The 21,692-nt window shown below is 38.9% G+C and overlaps 1 protein-coding gene across 1 annotated transcript in view; it reads left to right on the top strand.

The window, feature by feature from the left end:
• Positions 1-1,987: 1,987 nt before the first annotated feature.
• Positions 1,988-21,692, top strand: part of ABCC9 (ATP binding cassette subfamily C member 9) — a 77,448-nt gene continuing 57,743 nt past the window's right edge. Inside the window, exons 1-8 of the mRNA XM_050915299.1 lie at positions 1,988-2,039; positions 3,366-3,448; positions 8,762-8,836; positions 10,419-10,584; positions 13,518-13,659; positions 14,028-14,149; positions 15,165-15,331; positions 16,016-16,258. Coding sequence (XP_050771256.1) covers positions 10,440-10,584; positions 13,518-13,659; positions 14,028-14,149; positions 15,165-15,331; positions 16,016-16,258 — 819 coding nt within the window. The 5' untranslated portion in view covers positions 1,988-2,039; positions 3,366-3,448; positions 8,762-8,836; positions 10,419-10,439. The remainder of the gene's footprint in view (positions 2,040-3,365; positions 3,449-8,761; positions 8,837-10,418; positions 10,585-13,517; positions 13,660-14,027; positions 14,150-15,164; positions 15,332-16,015; positions 16,259-21,692) is intronic.

Below are 21,692 nucleotides of genomic sequence, written 5' to 3'. Positions count from 1 at the left end.
CCTGAGAACCGGCCTGTGGTTTTTTCCATTGACTTACAGGTCCAAACATAACCTGAAACATTTTGAATTCCCATTATTGCTTTTTTTTTTTTTTCCCTTTCCCCCCTGGCAAATTGAAAAGCCCAGATACAAAAAAACCTTTCAGATCAGAGCAGAATATGTTCTGACATTTAAGAGCTTTTCATTTTTCTTAATCCTTTTAAAAATGCCTTTGAAAACATTTTAGCTTGTCATGTAGAGGAATGAAAGCACTTCGCTTAGAAACAGCAAAATGAAACATGCTGGTTGCTTCCACATTCATTTTACCTTCTTTTTTCCTTCCTGTTTAAACAATCTGGTAGAAATGACAGAGCTGAATGACAATGAACCAAATTTTCATTTTATGGTAAAGAAAATTGTGACCATAAGTGCTACTCACTTCTGTCTGAAATTATATGTATGTGCAGAAATATCACAACAATGCTATTTTAGATGATGATTAGATTGGTTAAAGATTTTAATTTTTATCTTCTTTAATGAAACATAGCTATATAGCAGAACTCAGAAGCTTTCAATCCACAATCTTTTTTCTAAAGCATTGAACTTTAATACATGAAAGGGAAGGAAAAAAAGGAAAAAAAAAAGTAAATGCAAGTAAAAGATTTCAAGTGCAGTGGAGGACTGTTGAGCACTGTCTCAGTTGCTCAGTGTAATGCTGTGTTGATGTTTCAAGTCAATGGGAGATAACAAAAGGTGCTAATTTTCTCTAGAGCTGAGGTTTCTGCTTTCTTATCCCTACAATCATAAGGTAAGAAACATCAGAGAAAAAGGAGCAAGCTGGGTTTGCCAAGATTTTGACGAGTCCTGCCAGTGTTTGGCCTCAGCCATCCAACTACATTCTCAGCTCAGAGCTCACTGTAATCCCTTTCATGGCATGAAAACATCTTTGACCTCAACCCATTGGAAACCATTTGCTCTCTAGTGATCGAGATGCAGCCCCTGGATTCTGCAAGGTCTAAGCAAATTCTGTCCGAAGGGCCTCCAGCTCTGGTACCTAACAGCTGAACAGCTGTGCTCAAAACCACCCTGCGCTACCACGTGTCCTGTGATGCATCACCAAGCCCCGGACCTTTGCTATTTGTGTCCTCGAGTTGTAGGGCTCAAGTGAAACTATCATGATGGAAAATCTGAACCTTGGTATGTCTTGGTTCAATGGCACTGAAAGAAAATGAGCAAACACACCCACCGACTGCATGTAGGCTCTCTCGGGACTTCTTTCTCTCTAAGTAAACATATACAATGTATTTTGCAGCGAAAAAATATCCCTTGTAAATGAGGGCTATTGTATTGAAAACGATATTCCTGGTATGAGCATCAAATTTGTTTTGAATTTTATTTCAAGTTTTAAAAAATCTATTTCAAAAGAAACAGATCTGTGTAATCAAAAAATGGGATTTGGTCTGTACTTTAAGCAGAAGAGTCTGGAGGGATCTAGTAAAGTAAAATATCTGAGTAGACTTCTCTCTTCTCTTCTGCTCAAGATGATGGAAGATGTACAAAATTATGTTGTCAAATTCAAATTATCCAAGATTAATTCAAAAGGAATCAAAAGCTGAATCTCCGGAAGCTTGCCAAAAGTTAGACTACCTTGTCTAAATCAATTACTTCAGAATAACCATCTGCTAAGAGTCCACGCGTTGTAACGCAGCCTCTTGGAATCCTAGTACTCGAGTGAGGGAAAAATGAAAATAAAAGCAAACAGAAGAAATCCCAGGGGACTGTAGCTTCAGGAGGTGAAAAATTGGTGCTTTTTGCTTGCCTGTCTCTTCCCAGTTTCCTGCCCCCTTCAGCGTATGAGAAAGACAAGAAGAGTTTGTGCACTTTGGAAACTCGATAGGAGGCAGCAGCTGATCTTCCCATCACCAGCCTAAAAATAATCCACTCCAGGGCTTGGAGCGGCTTCACTAAGTGGAGGAAAATCCTGCCATCGGGATGATATTGATCACATAGCACAACCGAGTGACAATTTGGGTTGGTATTTTGGTTTTGTGTTTACAAAGGTAAGCTACAGAGTTTGATCTAACATTCAGCAACCAAACGGGGCATGCAATGACCCTCCCCCATTATCTCCCACTAACCACCTCCTCCTCCTTCCCTTTATATCTGTGGGACAGGGCTGCTCCTCGTTCTTTCCTGGGGTTACAACTCCAATCTCTTTTTCCTTTTCCTTTTCCATTCGCAGGCATTCTCAGCCTTTACCGTCCCCTCCTGCTGATGTTTTCTTTGCTGCTGTTCACAGGGTTACGTTTCTTTTTTTAAACTGTCCTGTCCTGGCATGTGAAGTTGAAGGTTTTACAGCAGGCAGCGTAGCACGCTGATGTTGGAAATCGCGTTGTGTTAAGAAGCTTACCAAAAAAGAAAAAAGCAATGTATTAGGTGTCTGAGACCACTGCAGATGTTTGTGTGAAATGCTTTGCAGTGCCAATAGCCTGTTTAGCACCACTGCTGTTGTGATTTGCTCTGTGTCTTGGATCTCTGATCCAAAAACCTACCGAAGTCAATGAGATTCTTTGCATTGACTTCAGTAACGTTTGGATCAGGCTGCTGGTATATGGCAGTTAGTGATGTGAATGCTGACAAGTATCAGAGGTAATTCATCACCTTAAGGCCCAAGGTAATTGGGACAGTGCTTAGCAAGGAAGCGGGGTCTATCTAGAATAGGTGGTCACAGCTTAAATAGGAATAAAAAGGAAAATGATGTTTTGTACAAGATCATTTTTGATGAAATAGGTTTTAAAGGGGCAGCACTTTTTGCCATCACCTTAGCAGAACTTTTTGCAAATAATGCATAGACTATGGATCACATAGATTGCATTAGGTCCAGTGCTTTAGGAAGGTAAGAAGAACCAACTAGTAGGTTTATACCTAGAAAGGAAAAAGATTCAGAGCACTAACCTAAAATCTGTGGCAAAACTCAGAGTTAGGCCTTCCATTGTGCTTATCCAAACCTATAAATTCATAATTTGTCCTTAGTTAAAATTTTCTCTGTGAAATTCAAAAAGGAAAGACAAATTCTTGCTTTTGTAATGACTTAATTATTCAGAAGATAAGAACTAACTACTTTTGTAAAACTCTGAGTACCTTCTGCATCCTCCATCTGTATGCATACACATATCTATCTATATATACATGTATATATTCATATATGGTCATATAATGCACATTATATGTAAGCCCCCCCCCCCCAATCTGAACTGAGATCCAAGTACGCTGTGTAATATTTTAATTAGGAAGTGCAGCTATTGATTTATTTATTTTTTTAAACATAGGCAACAGAACTACTGAAATGAATGTTTTTCAAAATATTCTTATTTCCCCCAAACAAGGTCCACCTGAGGAGTGTATTTATACGCTTTTCTTTATAGTCATAAGTATCTTGCAGAGCATGCCGAACAGAGTGATAATCCAGGTAAGATGAAACTCTTGAATATGAAGACTTTTAAGTCCCCTTTAAAAGACTCTAAGATTATTAAAATGTCTTTAACTAGAATTCTTATAGTTTTGCACTCAGTGAGGATGTTCTCATAATTTTTATGGAAATTTAAGTTATCTACCATTTTCCCATTGTCTTCTTCACAGTTGGTTATGGAAAATATATCTCAGGAACTGGCTTAGTGCCCTGAGAATCCCCATTTATGCTTGTTAAAATGAGATTTGTAAGTGTTTAGCTTCAATGCTACATCATCTTTATGTTTACAACTTTGTCCTTTTTTTTCTTTTCTTCTCAAAACCTTTTTCTTCTTCACAGTGAATATTTATTCCTGAATCTCTTTTGTACTGTTTTCTGTTTATTATATTATGACTATGTCTGTACACCTTAGCCCAAAACCAGAAAGTCTCAACTTGCCAGTGATGGGGATTTTAGCATGAAAATTTAAATGCTTAAAGGACACAAGTTTTTTTAGCTATTTCATTGCAGGGTGAACTGCTGTTCGGATAGTTCACATCCTCATTAAAGTAAACCAACAGGGAATCAGATTCCCAAATGATGTAAAGGAAAGCTGAAACTTGCCTTCCACTGGCACCATCATGGCCTGTCCTTCTGATTGTTCTTTCCATTCCCCTCCTCTATGAGGTTTTGCTTGTGGCTTTAGCTTGTAGCTGACTGCTCAGCAAAGGCCATTTTCAAAGGGAGAAAGAAAAACCACCTCTGAAAATTTCTGACCAGTTCTAGAGTTTATAAAGACTGAAGTTAAAGTGAGCAATTTGTCAATAACTTTGAAGGACAAAGGCCTTCCAGCCTACAAGTGTTAAAACAAAAAGTTACCTGGTACTTGGCACCCCTATTGGGGTGCTGAATGTAGCTGGTACCCTCAGATAGCACGTGCTTGTTATCGGATGACCTTTATCACATCACTGCATTTCCCCTCACCGAAATGCTAGGTTAAACCTAGTATGCTTGGCAACATTATTAGAAAGTATAACATTCCTGCTATAATTAGCAGTGAAGCAAATATGTTGCTATGTACTCACTTTGGTGTAATCACCCCAGCATAATTTGGTGGCCTACTATATTCAACAGAAAGGGAAATTATCTCTGGGAAAGCCATGTTTTGTAACGACTATGAATAAAGTAGTCTTCTTAAATGAGTATATGAGGATCTCAACAGTTATTCTGAAAGGCTGCTACTACCTGATGAGAAATAGTGATCAGTAACTTCAGATGACCAATGAATTTCAGAACAATTTACTACCCTTTCATCTATTCTCTCCTGAATATTCATGTTTGGGTTATGCATTTTATTGTTTTAATGTGGCAGTCGGACTGCTCCCATTTTTTGCAGACATTGCTGTTCGCTAGACAAAGCCATATGCCTGTAAAGAAGCCTTTGGCTCCAAAGATTCCAACCTGAACATCAGCTTAGAGAAAAGGTCTTGGCAATCCATATGAGAAGAAGAGGCCTTTGCTTTCCAGTGACTATCCCTGCCTTTGGGACCCAGAGATAAAGATTTGCTAAGAAACTAGTGGACGTTTCTCTGCTGTTATGCCCTATGGCTCATGGGTGCTTGAGATAGTCCTGCATGAGCCAACTTTGGAATTGAAGTATGGCAACTGCAACAACTCAGCACTGATGTCAAGCTTGCTGTGAGCAGGGCTTCTTATCTTGGGAACAGCACCATGGTGATTAAGACCATTAATTCTGAGACTGAACTAATATTTGCGTGGCTCTCTACTAGACTGTGTAGCCTACAAGCGAAGCAAGCTTGCTGCCTACAGCAGCAGACTGCTGAGGATGATAAAACCTTTGCTGCTTAATTCACCTAGGTTCAGTTGCAGGAAGCCCAGCTTTGTGCTGCTGCCGGTGTTACGAAGGAAGGGGTCTTGGCAGGTGTAGGAGAGCGACTGCTGCTATGGAATGTGATAACCTCTCTGAGTTGCAGCAGTAACTGCTTTTATCTCTTCCATCCCTTGACAACAGAAGTGTCTTCAAATTTCTCCTCGTGTGGCTCTGCAGCCCAGTTTTTCCTCTTTGATCTCTCCCTGCATACTTACTGTGGCCTAAAAAGTCTGTCTCCCCATCTTTGGTAAGGAGAAAATCACCTTTGGCTATACTGTGAGAAACCTTGAGTCCCGCTCTGTATTCTGACTTGCTTAGGGCTAATTCAAAGATCTTTGGCATTGCTATTTGTTACAGGGTTAGACTGTTGTTCGGTGTGGTCAGCATTCTGTCTTTGGCAATGATCAACAACTGGTGCTTGGGAAAAATATAGAAAGTCTTCACTGTATTTAATTACATACTTGCACAATGCTCAGCACTAAGCGAAACAAACAGCACTTCCTCGCATAGGCAAGATACCTCTACTCACCTCTCTCCAGATCTAGTTCTGACTGAAGCCCAGCATTGGCTTACTAGAATAGTTAAAGCCAATGGAAGAACAGCTTAATTATTATTAAGGGAACCAAATTTGGTCAGTGATCAGTCATAAAAATGTTCCATCTTCCTTTCTAAATGCAGCTGCAGTTTTTCATGAGTTACAACAGTAAGCACAACTTGCAGTTCTTCATGTTTTTTCTAAATTTGTTGTTCTTCCATTTCACATTTTCATTTCATGAAATGAATCTTATGGTTTTACAGAAGAGGAGGGAATAGTGCTTTTTCACTCTGCCTTTCATTGGTGTTCTGCAGTCAAGATCTTCCAAACTGTCTTCATCTCCAGGCTCAGTTTTTTGAGTGAAGATTTTCAAAACTGGGACTCGTTAAAAGTCAGTATAGCTGACGCCTTTTAAAACTCTTTAAAATTTTTAGAATTATTAAAGATCTCTTTAACCTTAACTCCCAATACTGAAATACTGTTTGAAAATGCAACTTAGACTCTCAAATCAGTCTGAAGCTTTTGAACATGCTACTTGCACTGTTTGCAGCCTCAAGAACGTGTTCACCTGTAGCTACGCTGAACTTTGCAAGCATGGGATCTGAGTGTGGGCACGAGAAATTTTGCCATTATATTATCAAATTTTCCTTTGAAGAAGACTGAAGGTTACACTGTTTTCTTGGATGAGCAATTGCATCTAGAAACCTGTAATGGTCCAGCTCCTGTTAACTTTGGTGGAGCTGCGCAAGCATTGTTGTAAAAAGCCCCATACTCTCTAAAGGCTTGTTCTGTTGAACAGCCCTGTTGAAATCAAGGGCTTGTTCTTCTGCCTTAGGGGCTTTTCTTTCTGTCCTTCTTTGGAAATGAACACAGCTTGTTAAACCTTGAGGCCAATGAAAATGAGCTTCTGGAGGCATGCCCTGATGCAGCAGAAAGCAATGGCTAATTTCAGCTTCAAACCAAATGGGAGTCTCACTCGCGTTGACTGTAAATGCAAAGCATCCTCCCTTATATGTCAGTAAAATTTCATCTAATGTATTTGCCCTATCTGTGAAACTTGAGCAAAGAAGTAGAAACTACATGACATGCTTTATGCCTGGGATGATGAGCCTGTGCATCAGTGCATCTTCAGAGCCTCCTATGTATGTAAGTTTTCCAAAAAAAAAAGCAAGGTCCAGTGGTTTGAGTCACATGGGAAAAACTGTGGAGGGTATATCGGATCTGCATTCTGCACCAGAAATGGCTGGGAAGGGAATGATGGAGTGGTTTCTTGCTCCCTGTGAGGCACACTGGAGATAAAATTATTTCTTAGAGCTCTAATGTACTGCAGTGTATTTTCATACGCCACTCTTGAAGATACAGAGAACTACTAGCAGCCTGTCTGTGTAAACACCAGAAAGTGTCTATAAAAGTTGGCATACATCAACAGATGCAGAACATGACTCCTCCACTTCCAGTCATAGTTCATTTCTAGCACAGTGGAGATGGACAAATGGATGGAAGAAAGGAAGAAAGGGAGGAAGGAAGGATCACTGGACTATTAATGCTTCTATGGTTCTTATCTCTTCTATTCCTTATCAGTGCCATACTGTACTAGATATGTGTCCTGAAGCGGGTGCTGCCAAAAAGGGAAGTTGTACCTGGTGAGCGTTTTATGAGGCCAAATCATAAGCTGCATTGGGTCAACACAGCATCATGACACTGATCAGAACGTTTTGATAGATTTTAAGCCTGTGGAGGTTTAATGAACATGGTCACTGGATGTGCTGATTAATGATGAAGTGTTTTCTGATTTAAAAACTTGGGAATTTATTGTCAATTACCCTATCTCATTTCATTGGCAATGCAATCTTTTTGATCTTCTGTTTTTTGGGTTTTTTTTTTACAAACTAACCAACCTAGGCTCTTTGATTTTCTCTCTCATTTTAAGAGAAGAAAATTAAATTCTACCTCTTTTTTTGAAATGAACCTGTAACAAAAGTATTGTGAATAGACTGCTTATACCTACTCTTGAAAATTATCATCAGTATGATGGGCACTGTCTCTATACGTCAGTATTAACAATAGGACCAGATTCTTTCCTCAGCCCTGCCAACATGCAATGGACAGTTGGTTTTAAGAGTGTGTTATTGGACATACTCCGTCACAAAACTAGGCACAGCACAGATTCTTGTGAAGATTCAGATGTGATTCTTGAAAGATGCAACTTTCTTGAGAGCTTTTAGGGACTATTGCTTGAGGTGTGATATGAAACCTCTACAAACTGATGGTAGGTCCTAGCTAGCAGATAGCATTCGCCATGCAGTTAATAGTCTTTTCTTCCACAGGAACATCTACTACCTATATTCCATTTCCCTTCCAGAAAAATCAAAAAAACCAACAGTTCCCTTAGCTTCTCTTGGACATGGTTTTAATCCTTTCTCCCAGATTTATTTTTGACTGGAAGCCAAAAGCTACACTGGAAGTCAATGATTTAATTTGAACCCAGGATCCTCCTGCCTTTCGGTACCAATCCAACCACTAGACCACAATAGTATCTTACACTGTCTCAGAAAAGAGTCCTCTTTGTGGGAAAGGGAGGAAAATTCCCAGCAGAACTCCCTTGGACTTCTGACCTTCGATAAAAATGAGGAAACAACACTTCTGATTTTCAAGAGATTATCATTACCATTATGTTTCTCTTAAAGGAGACATGTCAGGCTTTTACAAATTAAAACCAAACAATCTCTGCATAGTTTTTTGAAAAGTTCCATATTTGTTTTGCTAATAACTCCTCAGTCTATTCAGACAGAACTCATATTAACATAATGTTTCTTTTGTGTTACTAGTCATATGCATTTATGAATATATTTTTATATAAAAATAAAATGATAGAATGATAGTGGTCATATCACTCTATTCATTATAGAGAATGGGCCAAACCCTCCATCAAACTGTGTTCTGCTGAAGATTGAGTGGGTTGCCTGTCAGCTTTTGCACCACAGTAAGTATATGCATGCATTTTTGCAGGATGTGGTCCACCATATGATTCTGAGTTATGCTTAACTTCTGGCAAATCTCAGACCATAAATTGCTGATATGTTTGGAAAAGGGACTGCATTTATCACATTCTTTTCAATGAAACTCCTTTACAAATTTTACTGATGTATTTCAATATGGATTATGCTTTTCAGATCCAGCAAAAAGTTAGTTGAAAGCGAAAAGGGAGTTTAGCAGAGGTTCAAAGTGCCTCTTTGAACTCTCTATTCTTTTGAAGATCTGTACGTTTCTGCTCTCTCTAAGGGAGTACTTAAGTAGTTTATACTTACCTTGTTATGTTTACCTTGTTTAAACAACTAGGCTCATAGAACTAATCATCTGAACTATTTGAGGAAAGAAGGAAAGCCTTTTTCTCCCCATTCAACTTTTTTTTTAAACTGTGTTCATGCATTTTTTGCGTGTCTATATTGTTCTAATTCTGCAAAACTCATTAATGCCACTGTTGTTGCAGAAAGATGCATTCACCAAAGTATACATACACTTTGCTGAATTAAAGACATCCTTTCCATTTTACTATGTAAAATTTGGAAAAAAAGATGTGAGCAAATGAGTTTACACAAAGTATTCTACAGCACTATGTTGCTGTGCATAAGTCTCGGGCAAAGAAATCAGCAAGGAAACATTTTGGTTGCAATCTTGTTTCATCTTATAAAGAAGAACGAAAAAATAAATGATGCACAGGTTGATAAAAGCCAGTAGCTGGCCGTAACTCTGGGTCATACTATGGCCCATGCTCTGCAAGCACGAACGCATGAGCTTATCTTGGTGTACAAAGATAATCTCCTAAGAAATCATGGAAATCGGAGAACTGCTTAGATGAGGCTAAGCACATGTGTCAGGATTTGCAGGATCAAGCATAAATGCTGATTTACTGCCTATGCAATCTTCAATACAACCTACTTTGATTAAGAGTTTGGCAATTATCTGTAATGACTAGTGTATGTGATCGTTGTTCTATGGGACAATGAAGAAATACAAAATATCAGTGAATGCAAAGCTGCCAAGCCACAAATATCAAAGGTTCAGAGCTTGCACTGAGAATGTAGTGCAACAAATCATATGAACAGAGATGTTGCACAAAGAATGTTGGCTCATCAAAGAAGCAGTAACACACAGGAGTCAGCTTATGTGCATTTGAGTTTTCTTATGAGAAATGGAAATAATTTTTTTTCAAAACTTTCTTGTTCTTTACATTCTCATAAAGCATTGCAGCATAACATTTGTGCATATAATGAACACTAAAAGACATAACATAGTGTATTTAATAAATAGTACTTATAATAAATAGTAAATATAAATATAAATAATATTAACTAAATATAAATAATATTAATTTATTACAAACACAGCCTTCATTCTAATGTGCTTATACTTGATGGAGCCCAAAAGAATTTTCAAAATACAACTGAATTATTCTCTATGGGTTGTTCAGTGTGCTCCTTCTGTATCTCTATTTTATTTATTTTGTGTTTAGCTAAAGGGAATGCTAGCAGTATTGGTAGTCAACTATTCTCTCTTTCTTGCAGTAGTCAGACCTTCTGGAAGCGATGAGGCTCGCGTTTTGTGGTAACGACAATGCTTCAGCCTATAACATCAGTGCTGGTGTCCTAAGAAATGTCTGCTTTGTGGATGCCCTCAACTTGGTTCCCCATGTCTTCTTGCTATTTATCACCTTCCCAATTTTGTTCATTGGTGAGTTATTCAATGGAGCTGTGCAATCCTACAAACACTTGAGCATGTATTTATACTCAGTCATGTTTATTTGTGCTTGGAGGCCTGTGGTGCAAACTGTTGGATGCTTTGTATTTATTAATTTTAAAAAAGAAGAGACAGAATGGCTTGATGCAGAGGACGTGACGCCAAGCCGCTTGAAATGTTGGGAATTCTAGATATAAATCTGAACTAAGCAGCATGAAAAGATGGATGAGAACCAGAGAAATCAGATCCAAATGCTTTGAAACTTCTCTCTGGAGAAGTTTTCTTCGGATTTGAAATTGGCAACTTGCAACCTTTGCTATTATTAGATATTAGAAAACTTAGGGCAGTGGGTCTGAATTCCCTTCAAGTTATGTGAATTTCAGAGAATATCCAAATGTGCAACTTGGATCTAAGGCTAGGAGAAGCGTAGGAAACTTCTAAACCAGAATAATTACTTCTTTTGCCAACATTTGTAAACAGAAGTAGAGCAAAAGAGATAATCTTTTTCCACAGGAATGAAAATAAGAAATGATAAATCTCCGTTGAAGAATTTAGGACAGTGGAGTTGCTCTAACTCACATATTCTTGTACAAAGCCCCATCTAAACTAGTACTCTAATGATACTTTTTCTCTATAGTTGTCTCTTTATCCCAGTTATTTGCAGTGATGAAATAAATACAATTTAATACTTTTTCAGAGCTGTCAAACAGTGGCATTCTAACTGATCGTAGGAGATAAAAAGACTTGAATAACTGTCAAAAGGCAATAAGTATTAATAAAAATAAATATTCTCCTGACAACTACATGAGAAATGGCATGTCAATTCTTCCATGTTACCTTCCTGGTGTTGCATATATACATAGTAATACATTTCTTCCACGAGGAAGATTTGAATTTGGGACTATATTTGAACTGGAGATTTAAGGACTTGCATTATGCAAAAAGACTCTGAAGTGATTGAATAATAGGCTATAGGAACCTGTGGGCTAAGACACTCAGTACCTAGCAATCAAAGGTATAACAAGATCCAGTGACTGAAAACTAATTAAATAATTAAGCAAGGGAATAAGAAACAAGTTCTAACAAAAGAATAATTAAAGACTGGAAAAAAACCCAAGGGTTATGGAGAACTCTCTCCAACAGTGCTGGATCTTTACATCAGTGCTGGCTCTTTCTTTAACATGAGATACAAGCCATCTTTGAATTGCAGGGCTTTCTGCAGAAGTGTTTGATGGAAACTCGGTGCAAGGTCTGAGGGCAGAGATAATCTTTTACAGCATTCTGTATTATGCGTCAAGTGGTAACAGGCTGCTTTAATTTTTTTACAGGTATTAGCCAATTAATTCTGAAATAATATTGCAGCCACTGAAAATTCCCTCTATTTTCTAACAATGTTAGGAAAAAACCAAAATAGCTTAAATTGTATGGTATGTATGTATGTATGTAATTCTTTGTTTTCTATTTTGTGCCTTGATTATCAGGACAAATAGTTGAACAGACCATTAAAAGCCAACTGAAGTCCACAGTATTGACTGATTCCAAAATCGAAAATTGATGATGAACCGTGTTTGTGCAGATGTATGGGCAAAGAGGAAATAAAAATGAAAAGCAGCTTGGGAGAGACAAAGATAGGAGCAAGGTCAAAGAAAGCCACATTAGATTAGGAAGATCTCAGGAAACTGTAGAAAATGCTTGAGATAGATATGGAGAAAAGATAATATTTTCTTCCTGCAGTCCTTTGCATATTAAACAAGGATGAAATAGTGAAATCCTGACAGTTTCCAAGCATGAATAAACCTGGGCTCTGGTTTATGTGTTTCTGAGTCACCTGATGAGCCTCTAGGCACGATGAGATGCTGCATCCTTGTGTATCAAAAGCATACCCTGAATTTTAAACTCAGCTGCTTTTGTTTTGTTTTGTTTTGTTTTGTTTCTTTACTTCCCCAAAACGTGCTGTTCTTGGGATTCTTTATGGGCTTCGGGAAGTCTGTCAGGGAATTCCAGGAGTTGCCTTACAGTAAGAGGGACGTGTACAGCCATTTGGGCTGACTGACTCAGGACAGCCCTGTACCAGGGTGGGAAGGGACAGAGGCCAAAGCAACATGCGGGACCAGACTCGCCAACATGAGAGGCTAACCTCTGGTCACTCCTCAGCTCCCCCCAGCATGGTCGCATCCATCAGGTCCTTGGTGTCCCACTTCTTGCCAGTTTGCTGGCCTCAGACAGGATCTTGCCTGAAAAGGATAGGTGCCATCTAAGGTGATGACATGGAAATAGGCTTCAAGATTAATTTGTTGATTAAATCAGCTGAGTCCTGGTGCTGTGCTGGGAGCTTTAATGTGCCAGGAGTGCACAGGGCAAGGAGGCTGGGCTGTACCTGAGGAGCGGAGACTGGGAAATTGCCGTTCAGCATCCCCTGAGACAGCGCTCCCAACCAGGCCTGAAACAGAGATAATAAACGTTATTTGTTTGAAGTAAATGTATCTCTTTGAGGCCTCATTGGAGGATGCAACTTTTATATCAGTTGGAAACTTTGCCGACTCTTGTCTGTGACTGGGAAAGACATGATGATGCCATGACTTAAGATCTGTCAGTCCCTGTTGTGTGAAGGTGAGACTCTGGGATGTTTCTTTTGGTTTTCTCATCTTTGTTCTTGGCCAGGGACCTCTTCTCTTTGATTGCGATTGTGGGAAGTCTGTTCTTCCGTTGTCTACAGGATCAGATCAAAATTGTGGGGGGCTACATGGCAACTCAGACACTCCTGGGTCATCTTATTAGTAACAACAGCCCCCATAGTCTTGTAGGGTTTTTGTATTGATTGTATACTATTAAGTGTGACCTATGGATTAGAACAGAGAATTGATAACCAGATCGCTCACTGGCTGGCTGTGTGAAAACCTTCCTTTTTCATTACTATTATTTCCCAGGCTGGGGAAGCCAAAGCTCCAAAGTCCAGATTCACCACAATACCTGGCTGCACTTCCCTGGACACAACCTGCGGTGGATCCTGACATTCACCCTCCTGTTCGTACATGTGTGTGAAATAGCAGAGGGCATAGTTTCTGATACGTAAGTGACGGTGTTTGGTGGATAGCCAAGCTAATTGCATTCATTAATGTATAGTGTTAACGTGTGATGGGCTGGCTAGTAAGGCGTAAGGAGTTTTTCCCCCAAAAAGATGGGACATCATTTAATGAACTGTCTGGATTTTAATGGGTTGAAGGTGAAATGATTGTTCTTAGCACTTTGTTATCCTCCTCTCAAGCTATAATGGCAAGCAAATATTGACAAAAGTTAAAGCATTCACATGGAAAAAATATTTTTGTCTCTAGGAAAGTCATATTTGTCCTCTTAAATAGATTAGCAGAACACCTAGGAACGTAACAATGGTGAAAAAAGACACCAAATTCACTAATTTATACCTTACCTATTTTCAGACAAATGAAATCTCGCCATCTGCATCTCTTTCTACCAGCTATAATGGGATTTGTGGCTGCCACTGTATCCATAGTCTATTACCATAATATTGAAACATCTAACTTTCCAAAGTTACTGTTGGGTAAGTCTAAGTCTGATATTTATGTACTCTTACAAAACCCAGTAGTTTAGCCAAAGTCAGCTTGCGTAGATTGAAGAGGATGGTGAAAAGTGTGAGAATATTAAAAGAGAGGGAATAATTCTCTGCTCTTTGAACTAGTATTATTGTAGGAGTTATTGCACCTTTTATAAGGTACACACTGAAAACTATTTTTAAAAATGATCACAAAAGAAAAAGCATTGTATGCCTATTGTATTTCTAGCATGAGCTTTTAGGTATTTTTTAACACTGTTCATTATTTTGAGGCAAAGACTTGTCTTCATTCAAACGGGCTATTTTAAAAGGCCACTTTTAATAGTAATCTGATCACAAACCATCCTGTGCAGATGGCTGTTGTTTCTCAGCATCCTTTGCAGTTGATTCTGAGATTACAGAGTCTAGTGTCTGAGTCAGGAGATGGTCAGAAGAATTTGACTAGACATGGCAGGATAAAGTTTCATACAAGTATACTGTCCAAATTACCTATAACTCAACAACCTGAATAAGCCATTGACAGATACAAGCCAGGATGCAGGATATAATTAAACTATATGAACTCTTTTTCAAAATGAGCACTTTTCCATATGCTCACCTGGGATGCACCCTGCTTTTTCAAAGAGGCAATATAATATTTGTCAAGTTAAGTGACTTCTACTTCATTTTAATAACAAAGTTCCCCTTCAGATTACCTTCAGTGGACTTTTGTAATTGTATGAAGACCCATCATTGTGGATCTCTTCGAAGGGTGATGGCCCAGGAAAGAAAACAGTGACTTGGGAAAAGGAAGTGCAAAGCAAATCTCTTGAACCTGAGTTCCTGACTTTCGCTGACATCACGCATCAACAGCCTGCAGGCTGGTGATATAGAGGATCACTGTGCCCGCATTGCACGAAGCCATGGAATATTTCTGTTTGAAGCTAAAACTTCTGCAGCACTGGTGTAGTTTTGTGTTTTTGTTTGTTTTTTTTTTAATTATGCATGTGCACTTGTTTTACAGCTCTCTTTCTTTACTGGATAATGGCCTTTGTCACCAAAACGATCAAGCTTGTCAGATACTGCCAGGATGGTGTGCCTTTTTCTCAGCTGCGTTTCTGCATCACTGGAATTATGGTCATTCTCTATGGGCTGCTGATGGCTGTGGAGATCAATGTCATTCGAGTTAGGGTATGTGGTTTCTTTATCAGGATCTGAAAAAATATCAATAGTATCTTGGGGATGAAGATGGATCTTTAGTCCCAGTAACTCTGGCTTGTGTCAAGTTTACACCGAAGTTTAGCTTAGGCATAAATGTCTGGTTAATTCTATAGAAATCAGTGGGACCTGGCATCTCTTTAAAATGTATGTCCTTGATGTGTCCCCTGGATTTGGTATGTATCTGTGCCTGTGTATGCACACAGAGAGTGTGTACATATTTGTATAGATAGATATACATGCATATTTGTGCATGTAAGGGTATATGTGTGTGTATGTAATCTATACAGTATATGCTATGTTAATGCAGATAAACTATATATAGAGTGAATGTATAAGTTAGCATACGTTCTTACCCATGATAATTTAAAACATAATTATATCCCAAGAATCCTTTTTTGTTGTTGTTCAGATAGAGATAGGTGGTACTGGTAGGCTACAGAGCTGTGTCCACATCCCATGTTGCTAAATTTCTTGCCGGTTATGCTGTCAAAATGGTAATGCTCCTATTTACATGCAAATTTATATTTAAATTCAATGTATAATTACCTTTAAATGCAAATTTGACACAGTAGTTTTATTATGCATAATTTTTACTAAAAATTTCTGTTAATAAGATAATTCCTGAGCACATGCTGTCTATTTTCTCCTCTCCAGAGGTACGTTTTTTTCATGAACCCTCAGAAAGTAAAGCCACCAGAGGATCTACAGGACCTGGGGGTGAGGTTTCTGCAGCCATTTGTCAATTTGCTCTCAAAGGCGACTTACTGGTGGATGAATACTCTTATTATATCGGCTCACAAGAAACCTGTGGACCTGAAGGCGATCGGAAAGCTTCCAATTGCAATGAGAGCACTGACAAATTATGTTTGTCTCAAAGAAGCATATGAGGAACAAAAGGTAACCAAAGATGTTCATGTCACTGTTTGGCCTTAGAAATTATAGTGTCACTTTGAATTTTTTCTGCTTCTATGAAATCCTAGCTTTAGGAATTTTTAACTTAGCTTGGAACTGTTTGTTCCAAGGTGAAGCTTGACTTAGGAAGTTCCAATCCAATGGTCAGTCTTTGGTTTTAAGTGAATTTACAGCAGGGGAGAGTTGCCAGAGTGAGAGCAACTGGAAACTAAAACCGTAACAGACTGATCACTTGCTAGATTTAATTTTAAAAATGAAAGCTTTGTTTAAATCTTAGCAACTTATGACAGCATCTTAAATTAGAAGACATTCTGTCCATAGTTTCAGCTGGAAACACTCACCTTCACTTTTTTTCTCCAGAAAGAGAAATAGCCAAAACCACACATCAAGAATAGCCAAAACACTGGTGTCTTAACAGCGTTTTAGTCACCAATCCAAAACACAGCACCATATGGGCTGCTATGAAGAAAATTAACTCCATCCCAGCCAGACACAGTACAAAAACCATGGTTGGGCAAACTCACTGGCTAGGGCAGGAGTTTCCAGAGGAACTTCTGAGTGCATTTAGGCAAAACTGTGGTGTTTCATTTGTGCTTAAAGCTGGTGATTTCTGCCAAAAAAAGAAAAATTTTGTTTTGCAGAAAGGAGGAAAGATTCGAGAGCCTGCCTCCCTGAGTTGTACATACATATCGATTCTCAAGCATAAACAGAGAGAATACAGGCATTCAGAGGCCACTTTGGAAAATGTAGCATGTAGGACAAAAGCATATAAATCCCATTCCTGCACACACCAGATAAACGTGTTTCCACGCAGTGTATGGCTTAGAACTGCAATGCGAGGAGAAGCTGGGAGGAGCAGCTCTCTGCTGCCAGCAACTGATGGAGCTGCAGGCTCCTTTCTGTGCCCTCTGAAATGAAACCATAATCAGTACAATTGTTTCTATTGTAATACATTTAGGTTGCTTCTCTTTCCTTTTGTAGTTGATGCTTACAGAGACTAAGACTAGAGACCAAGACTGCTTGGTCTCTACATAGACTAAGACTAGAGACCTTCTGCTTTAAGCAGAAAACTACTGAGGCATTGGAACTGAGCTTTTCACAGCAAAGGAGAAGTGCATCCCTTAGGCCAGCTCCTTAAAGAAGCATTTGGTGCCTAAATCCTACCTAAAGAGACCAAAGAGTCTTAGGTACCTACATGCCCTGAGGATCTGAGTCTCTGCCATTCTCAATGACAGGCATGATGACTGGGTGCAAGCATTTGTCTGTAGCTCATTTACATCTGCAGATACTGTGTGTGCCTGCACAAATATGCGGTTCAGATGCCAAAAGGCAAGTTAAGTGTGCTATTGCTCATGTGCGTGAATGCAAACTTTCAGTGTGTAGCTTCCCACGGCATGCGTCATGCACATATGAAGACTTGCATAAATGTACCCATGCAGTTACATGCGCCTACGTTTATAAAGCTGGCTTACATCAGATCTTTTGGCTTCCGTAGTTGTTTAAAGTCTTGAGATTACCACAGCCTCTAGCACGTTTGTGCTAATATTTGAAAACAGGCTGTAACCCTAAAGTAAACTGATACTTCATAGATAATGTTAAAGTAAACCAAAGGGCTAAAGCCAATCCAAAGAGCCAGGCAGCAGAACTCGCTGCAGTTCATTCCCATGGAGAAATGTGTTGGCTTGTGCATGGTTGGGCCAGAAAACAGCCACAGAATTAAGAAAATTCTTCAGGTTGAAGCATGGTCTGCAATCTGGAAGAGATGTCTCTGCTGCCAGGGTGTATTTTACACTAATCTTCCACAGCTGGCAAGGGGAGCCCCCCAGCATCCTCTGGATTAAGTGGGGTTACCCCTGCCTGTGCCTGGAGATAGCTGATCTCAGCTGTGCTCCATAGCCCTGCAGAAAGAAGGCTTCTGTTCCTTTCCAAACCCTTCTTATCACGCCTTGCTGAAAGATGCTGAACATGACCATGAATATTCTGTATTGTAAAATGCCTTTGAGATAGCTCACGTGATGTTGTCTTGCTATCCCTTCTGCATGCTATGAAAACTGAAACCAGCTGAGGTTCTCTACCAAATAATAGCATGAGGGAAATGAGTCAGGTTAAATTTTGATGACTGTTTTCTCAAAATCACTGTTTTCCAAACCTGTGTCCCAAGCATATAGGAGCGTAAACTGGTGGGTCTGAGATTAACTTTTTACGGCTGCTATATTCTGCTAAAATAGCGTATTGCCACTTGTGTAACCATGAAGTCTGTGAACACTGGGTTCAGCCTGTGCTTGTTTTCTTTGATGTCAGTGGACAACTCCTGAAATGCATATTTAACTATTTAGACAGAATTCTTCTGGCTCCTGCCATATGAAGGTTTGCCCACTGACACGAGACCTAAGCTAACACTTCTCAGTGACAAAACTGAATTCGCTATTCTGTTCTAGGCTTTTTTTATTTTCAAATTTTCATCAAGCAGTTCTTAGCATTATGAATACATTCACTACTCAAAATTCTTTAGTTATAAGTAATTTTTTCAAAGCATCAAGTAATTTAATTTTAATATCACTTTCTTCTATATTTGATAGAATTTTAAAGCCAGTTATCAGTAATTGTATTATAATATTAAGTAATATAAAATAACACAATACAAGGCTAAATAACTGGTGATCAACATTCTAATTGGCTGTTAGTCTGGCAGTCACTACTGCAAAAGGCATTCCAACTCTTACAGTAAGATATAGGTCGTTTGTTACTGGTTTTATAGGTAGTTTGTGTTTGGCAACATAGCATAACACAGCATATCATAAGAAAACAACATAGTATATGTCCTTTCAAATTAGAAGGTACTATAAAACTACAGGTAAAACAAGCTCTTTTGATGATTAAGCTTACTTAAATATGCTGTTTGAGTTTTTTCCTAAACAAAGTATTGCCAAAAAACCACATTGCAATTGGCTTTCCTTATCCCATTATTTCCTGCCATCAGTAAATATTCTAAAAGAGGGACATGCTATATTTTCTTGCTTTTCTGGAAAGTCTTCTATAGAAACAGAAATACCTCATCCTACAGTATTTTTATCATACCTTTCTAAGAATCCTGGAGGAATTCTAACTGTGGATAGGAAGGTTGCTTCTGCAGAATAAGCAGTGATGCACATCATACACATAGGGTTAGATCCATGACCTTAAATTCATATATTCTCTTTAATACACGTTCACAGTTCCTACTATGTTAATGGACATTTTGGCTGAAGATAAAGAATTCTTTAATAAGATTAAGAAGATAAAGAAGTCCTTAATGGTGTGCAATGAAACTCTCACAGCCAAATTTTGGGACCAATGTACTACATGCGGGTAGTCCTTGTCAAATAATCCCTCCCCTCAAAATTTGATTCTGTTTCTGTTGTTGCTTGGCTTTTGTTTTGGTTTCTGTACGAGTGGTCTAGATGTTTCAAACCACATATTAATGCCTCATACATCACATATCCCAAAATAGATTTAGCACATCATTGATATTACATCTGGTTTACCCCATCAACCTAAATCCTGTGTAATTTGCCCTGATGGTCAGTAGAAAGTTTTTCTTTTGGGATGGTGTAATAGAAAAAGCAATTTTTAAAGTCAAGGACCATTAGTTTCCTATACCTGCTATTCATGTGCCACTGTGGATCTTACCTGTTACGGCAAAAAGAGGAGGAAAGAAAGTCTGTTAGCTAGAAATCACAGGGACAGAGCAATGCCCTTCAGCACCAGGCTGACACTGTCAGCTCCAGCACTAAGGGAACAGTCAGATTTCCGTATTTACTGAGGCGTACCTTACAGGTAGCTTGATTTACCAGCAAGTGCTGTCTCACTGCCCTTATTTCAACTGTTGAGTGCCCAAGGTAGAGAAAATTACCGTGATTTAAAAGGGAGGTGACAAAGACAAAGAAAACCGAAGCAAGTGCCACACGTGAGAACAGCGGTCCAGCCTGGTTAATTAACATAACAACAAATGCTACTGACCATTCTAACAAAAATAATCCTTGCAAATTTAAACAAACACCGAGATGCACAGTTGTGTAAACTGCTTAAGTTCATTTTTATGTTGCTGCAACTCTTTTCTGTCTTCAGTACAGCTCCTCTCCTTTTCTGTAACTGAATCATTTTTAACAGTATGTTTTAAGATTCTTTTTCTCACCTTCCAAAAGCAAAGTATGTCCTTCCAGCTGCCAGTGCCCAGGAAGAGAAGCTCTTGGCTTCAGGTGGCTTCCCAAGCCACAGAGGCTTAAAGGGACTGGGAAACCACAGAAAATAATCATTGTGGTCATAACATTTTTCTGATGCAGAAAGCCCAGACACAGCTTTTTATTTAATTCTTATGACATTGGCGAACTTTCAATAGTGGATTTACTAAAACATGTCAGTGGTCATCAGAGAGCTATAATGAGTGGTGATTCACAGATCATCCTTCAGCACCAAAATAAAGGATAGGGTTGGCACATACAACATACTATGCTGCAAGACCATAACACTGGGCCTCAAGAACCATTCTGGAAAAGAGCTTAAGATCAGAAGACAAATCCACCCTTCTTTCTCCCTCCTCCCCATTAGATACTTCAGCTAATTTGAAGTCCTGATTAAAAAAGAAGAAACAACACTGTTTAGCAATAGCGATTATTAGATAATTTAATTTAATCTAATTAGTATTTTTTCCAATGAAAAGTAAATAGATTTCATGTAGTGATGACAATTATGTGAATTGTAGTAGTAGTGAAAATGGCTATTAAAATAGTAAAATCTTATTAAAGAAATAATGATTTACCATTGCCATTTACCAAATTTACCATTAATTGAATGCCCAGAATAGTATGTGCAATTTTTTCCAAAAGATGACAGATGTGTTTTCCTAATAGAGTTAGCTTAGCTCCTATCAAGCTGTTAAAGTGCAGATCGTTTATTTGAGGAGGATGACAGTAGCCCCTGTAGTGCAGTCCAGCTCAAAAGCCACTAGGCAACAAATTCAGAGCCTTTTGTCTGGGAAATTCGCATGAGGCCCTTGTGCTCTTCCCCGCATCAGAAGAAGCAGTTTCATTCTTACCACTTTCTGAAATGTTAGCTCTAATTTGTCCCCATGCTGCTTATTTCTCTGTACTAAGCTTCTTGGCATTGGGTATGACCAGCCTGGCCTAATCTCTAGAAGCGGTAAGCAGCTATCTGGCCCTCCTGTAGGCTTGTACATTTTTGGCACCATGTGCATATTCTATCTCACTGTTGAAGTGGCATAAAAGGAAAAACAGAGAAAAGAGGAAAAAAGATGAGGCAGGCAGACAGGGTACAGTCATACTTGATTTCTTTGGTTAATTTGCTGGGACAGGGGGTTGTTATTATTGGGCTGTACTCAAAATGTCTCTGTGAACACTCAAGAGGGCTTGGCTTGGGTTAC

This window comes from Gymnogyps californianus, chromosome 1 (assembly GCF_018139145.2).
Source record: "Gymnogyps californianus isolate 813 chromosome 1, ASM1813914v2, whole genome shotgun sequence".
Lineage (NCBI taxonomy): Eukaryota > Metazoa > Chordata > Aves > Accipitriformes > Cathartidae > Gymnogyps > Gymnogyps californianus.
This window is presented reverse-complemented; position numbering and strand designations above follow the sequence as displayed.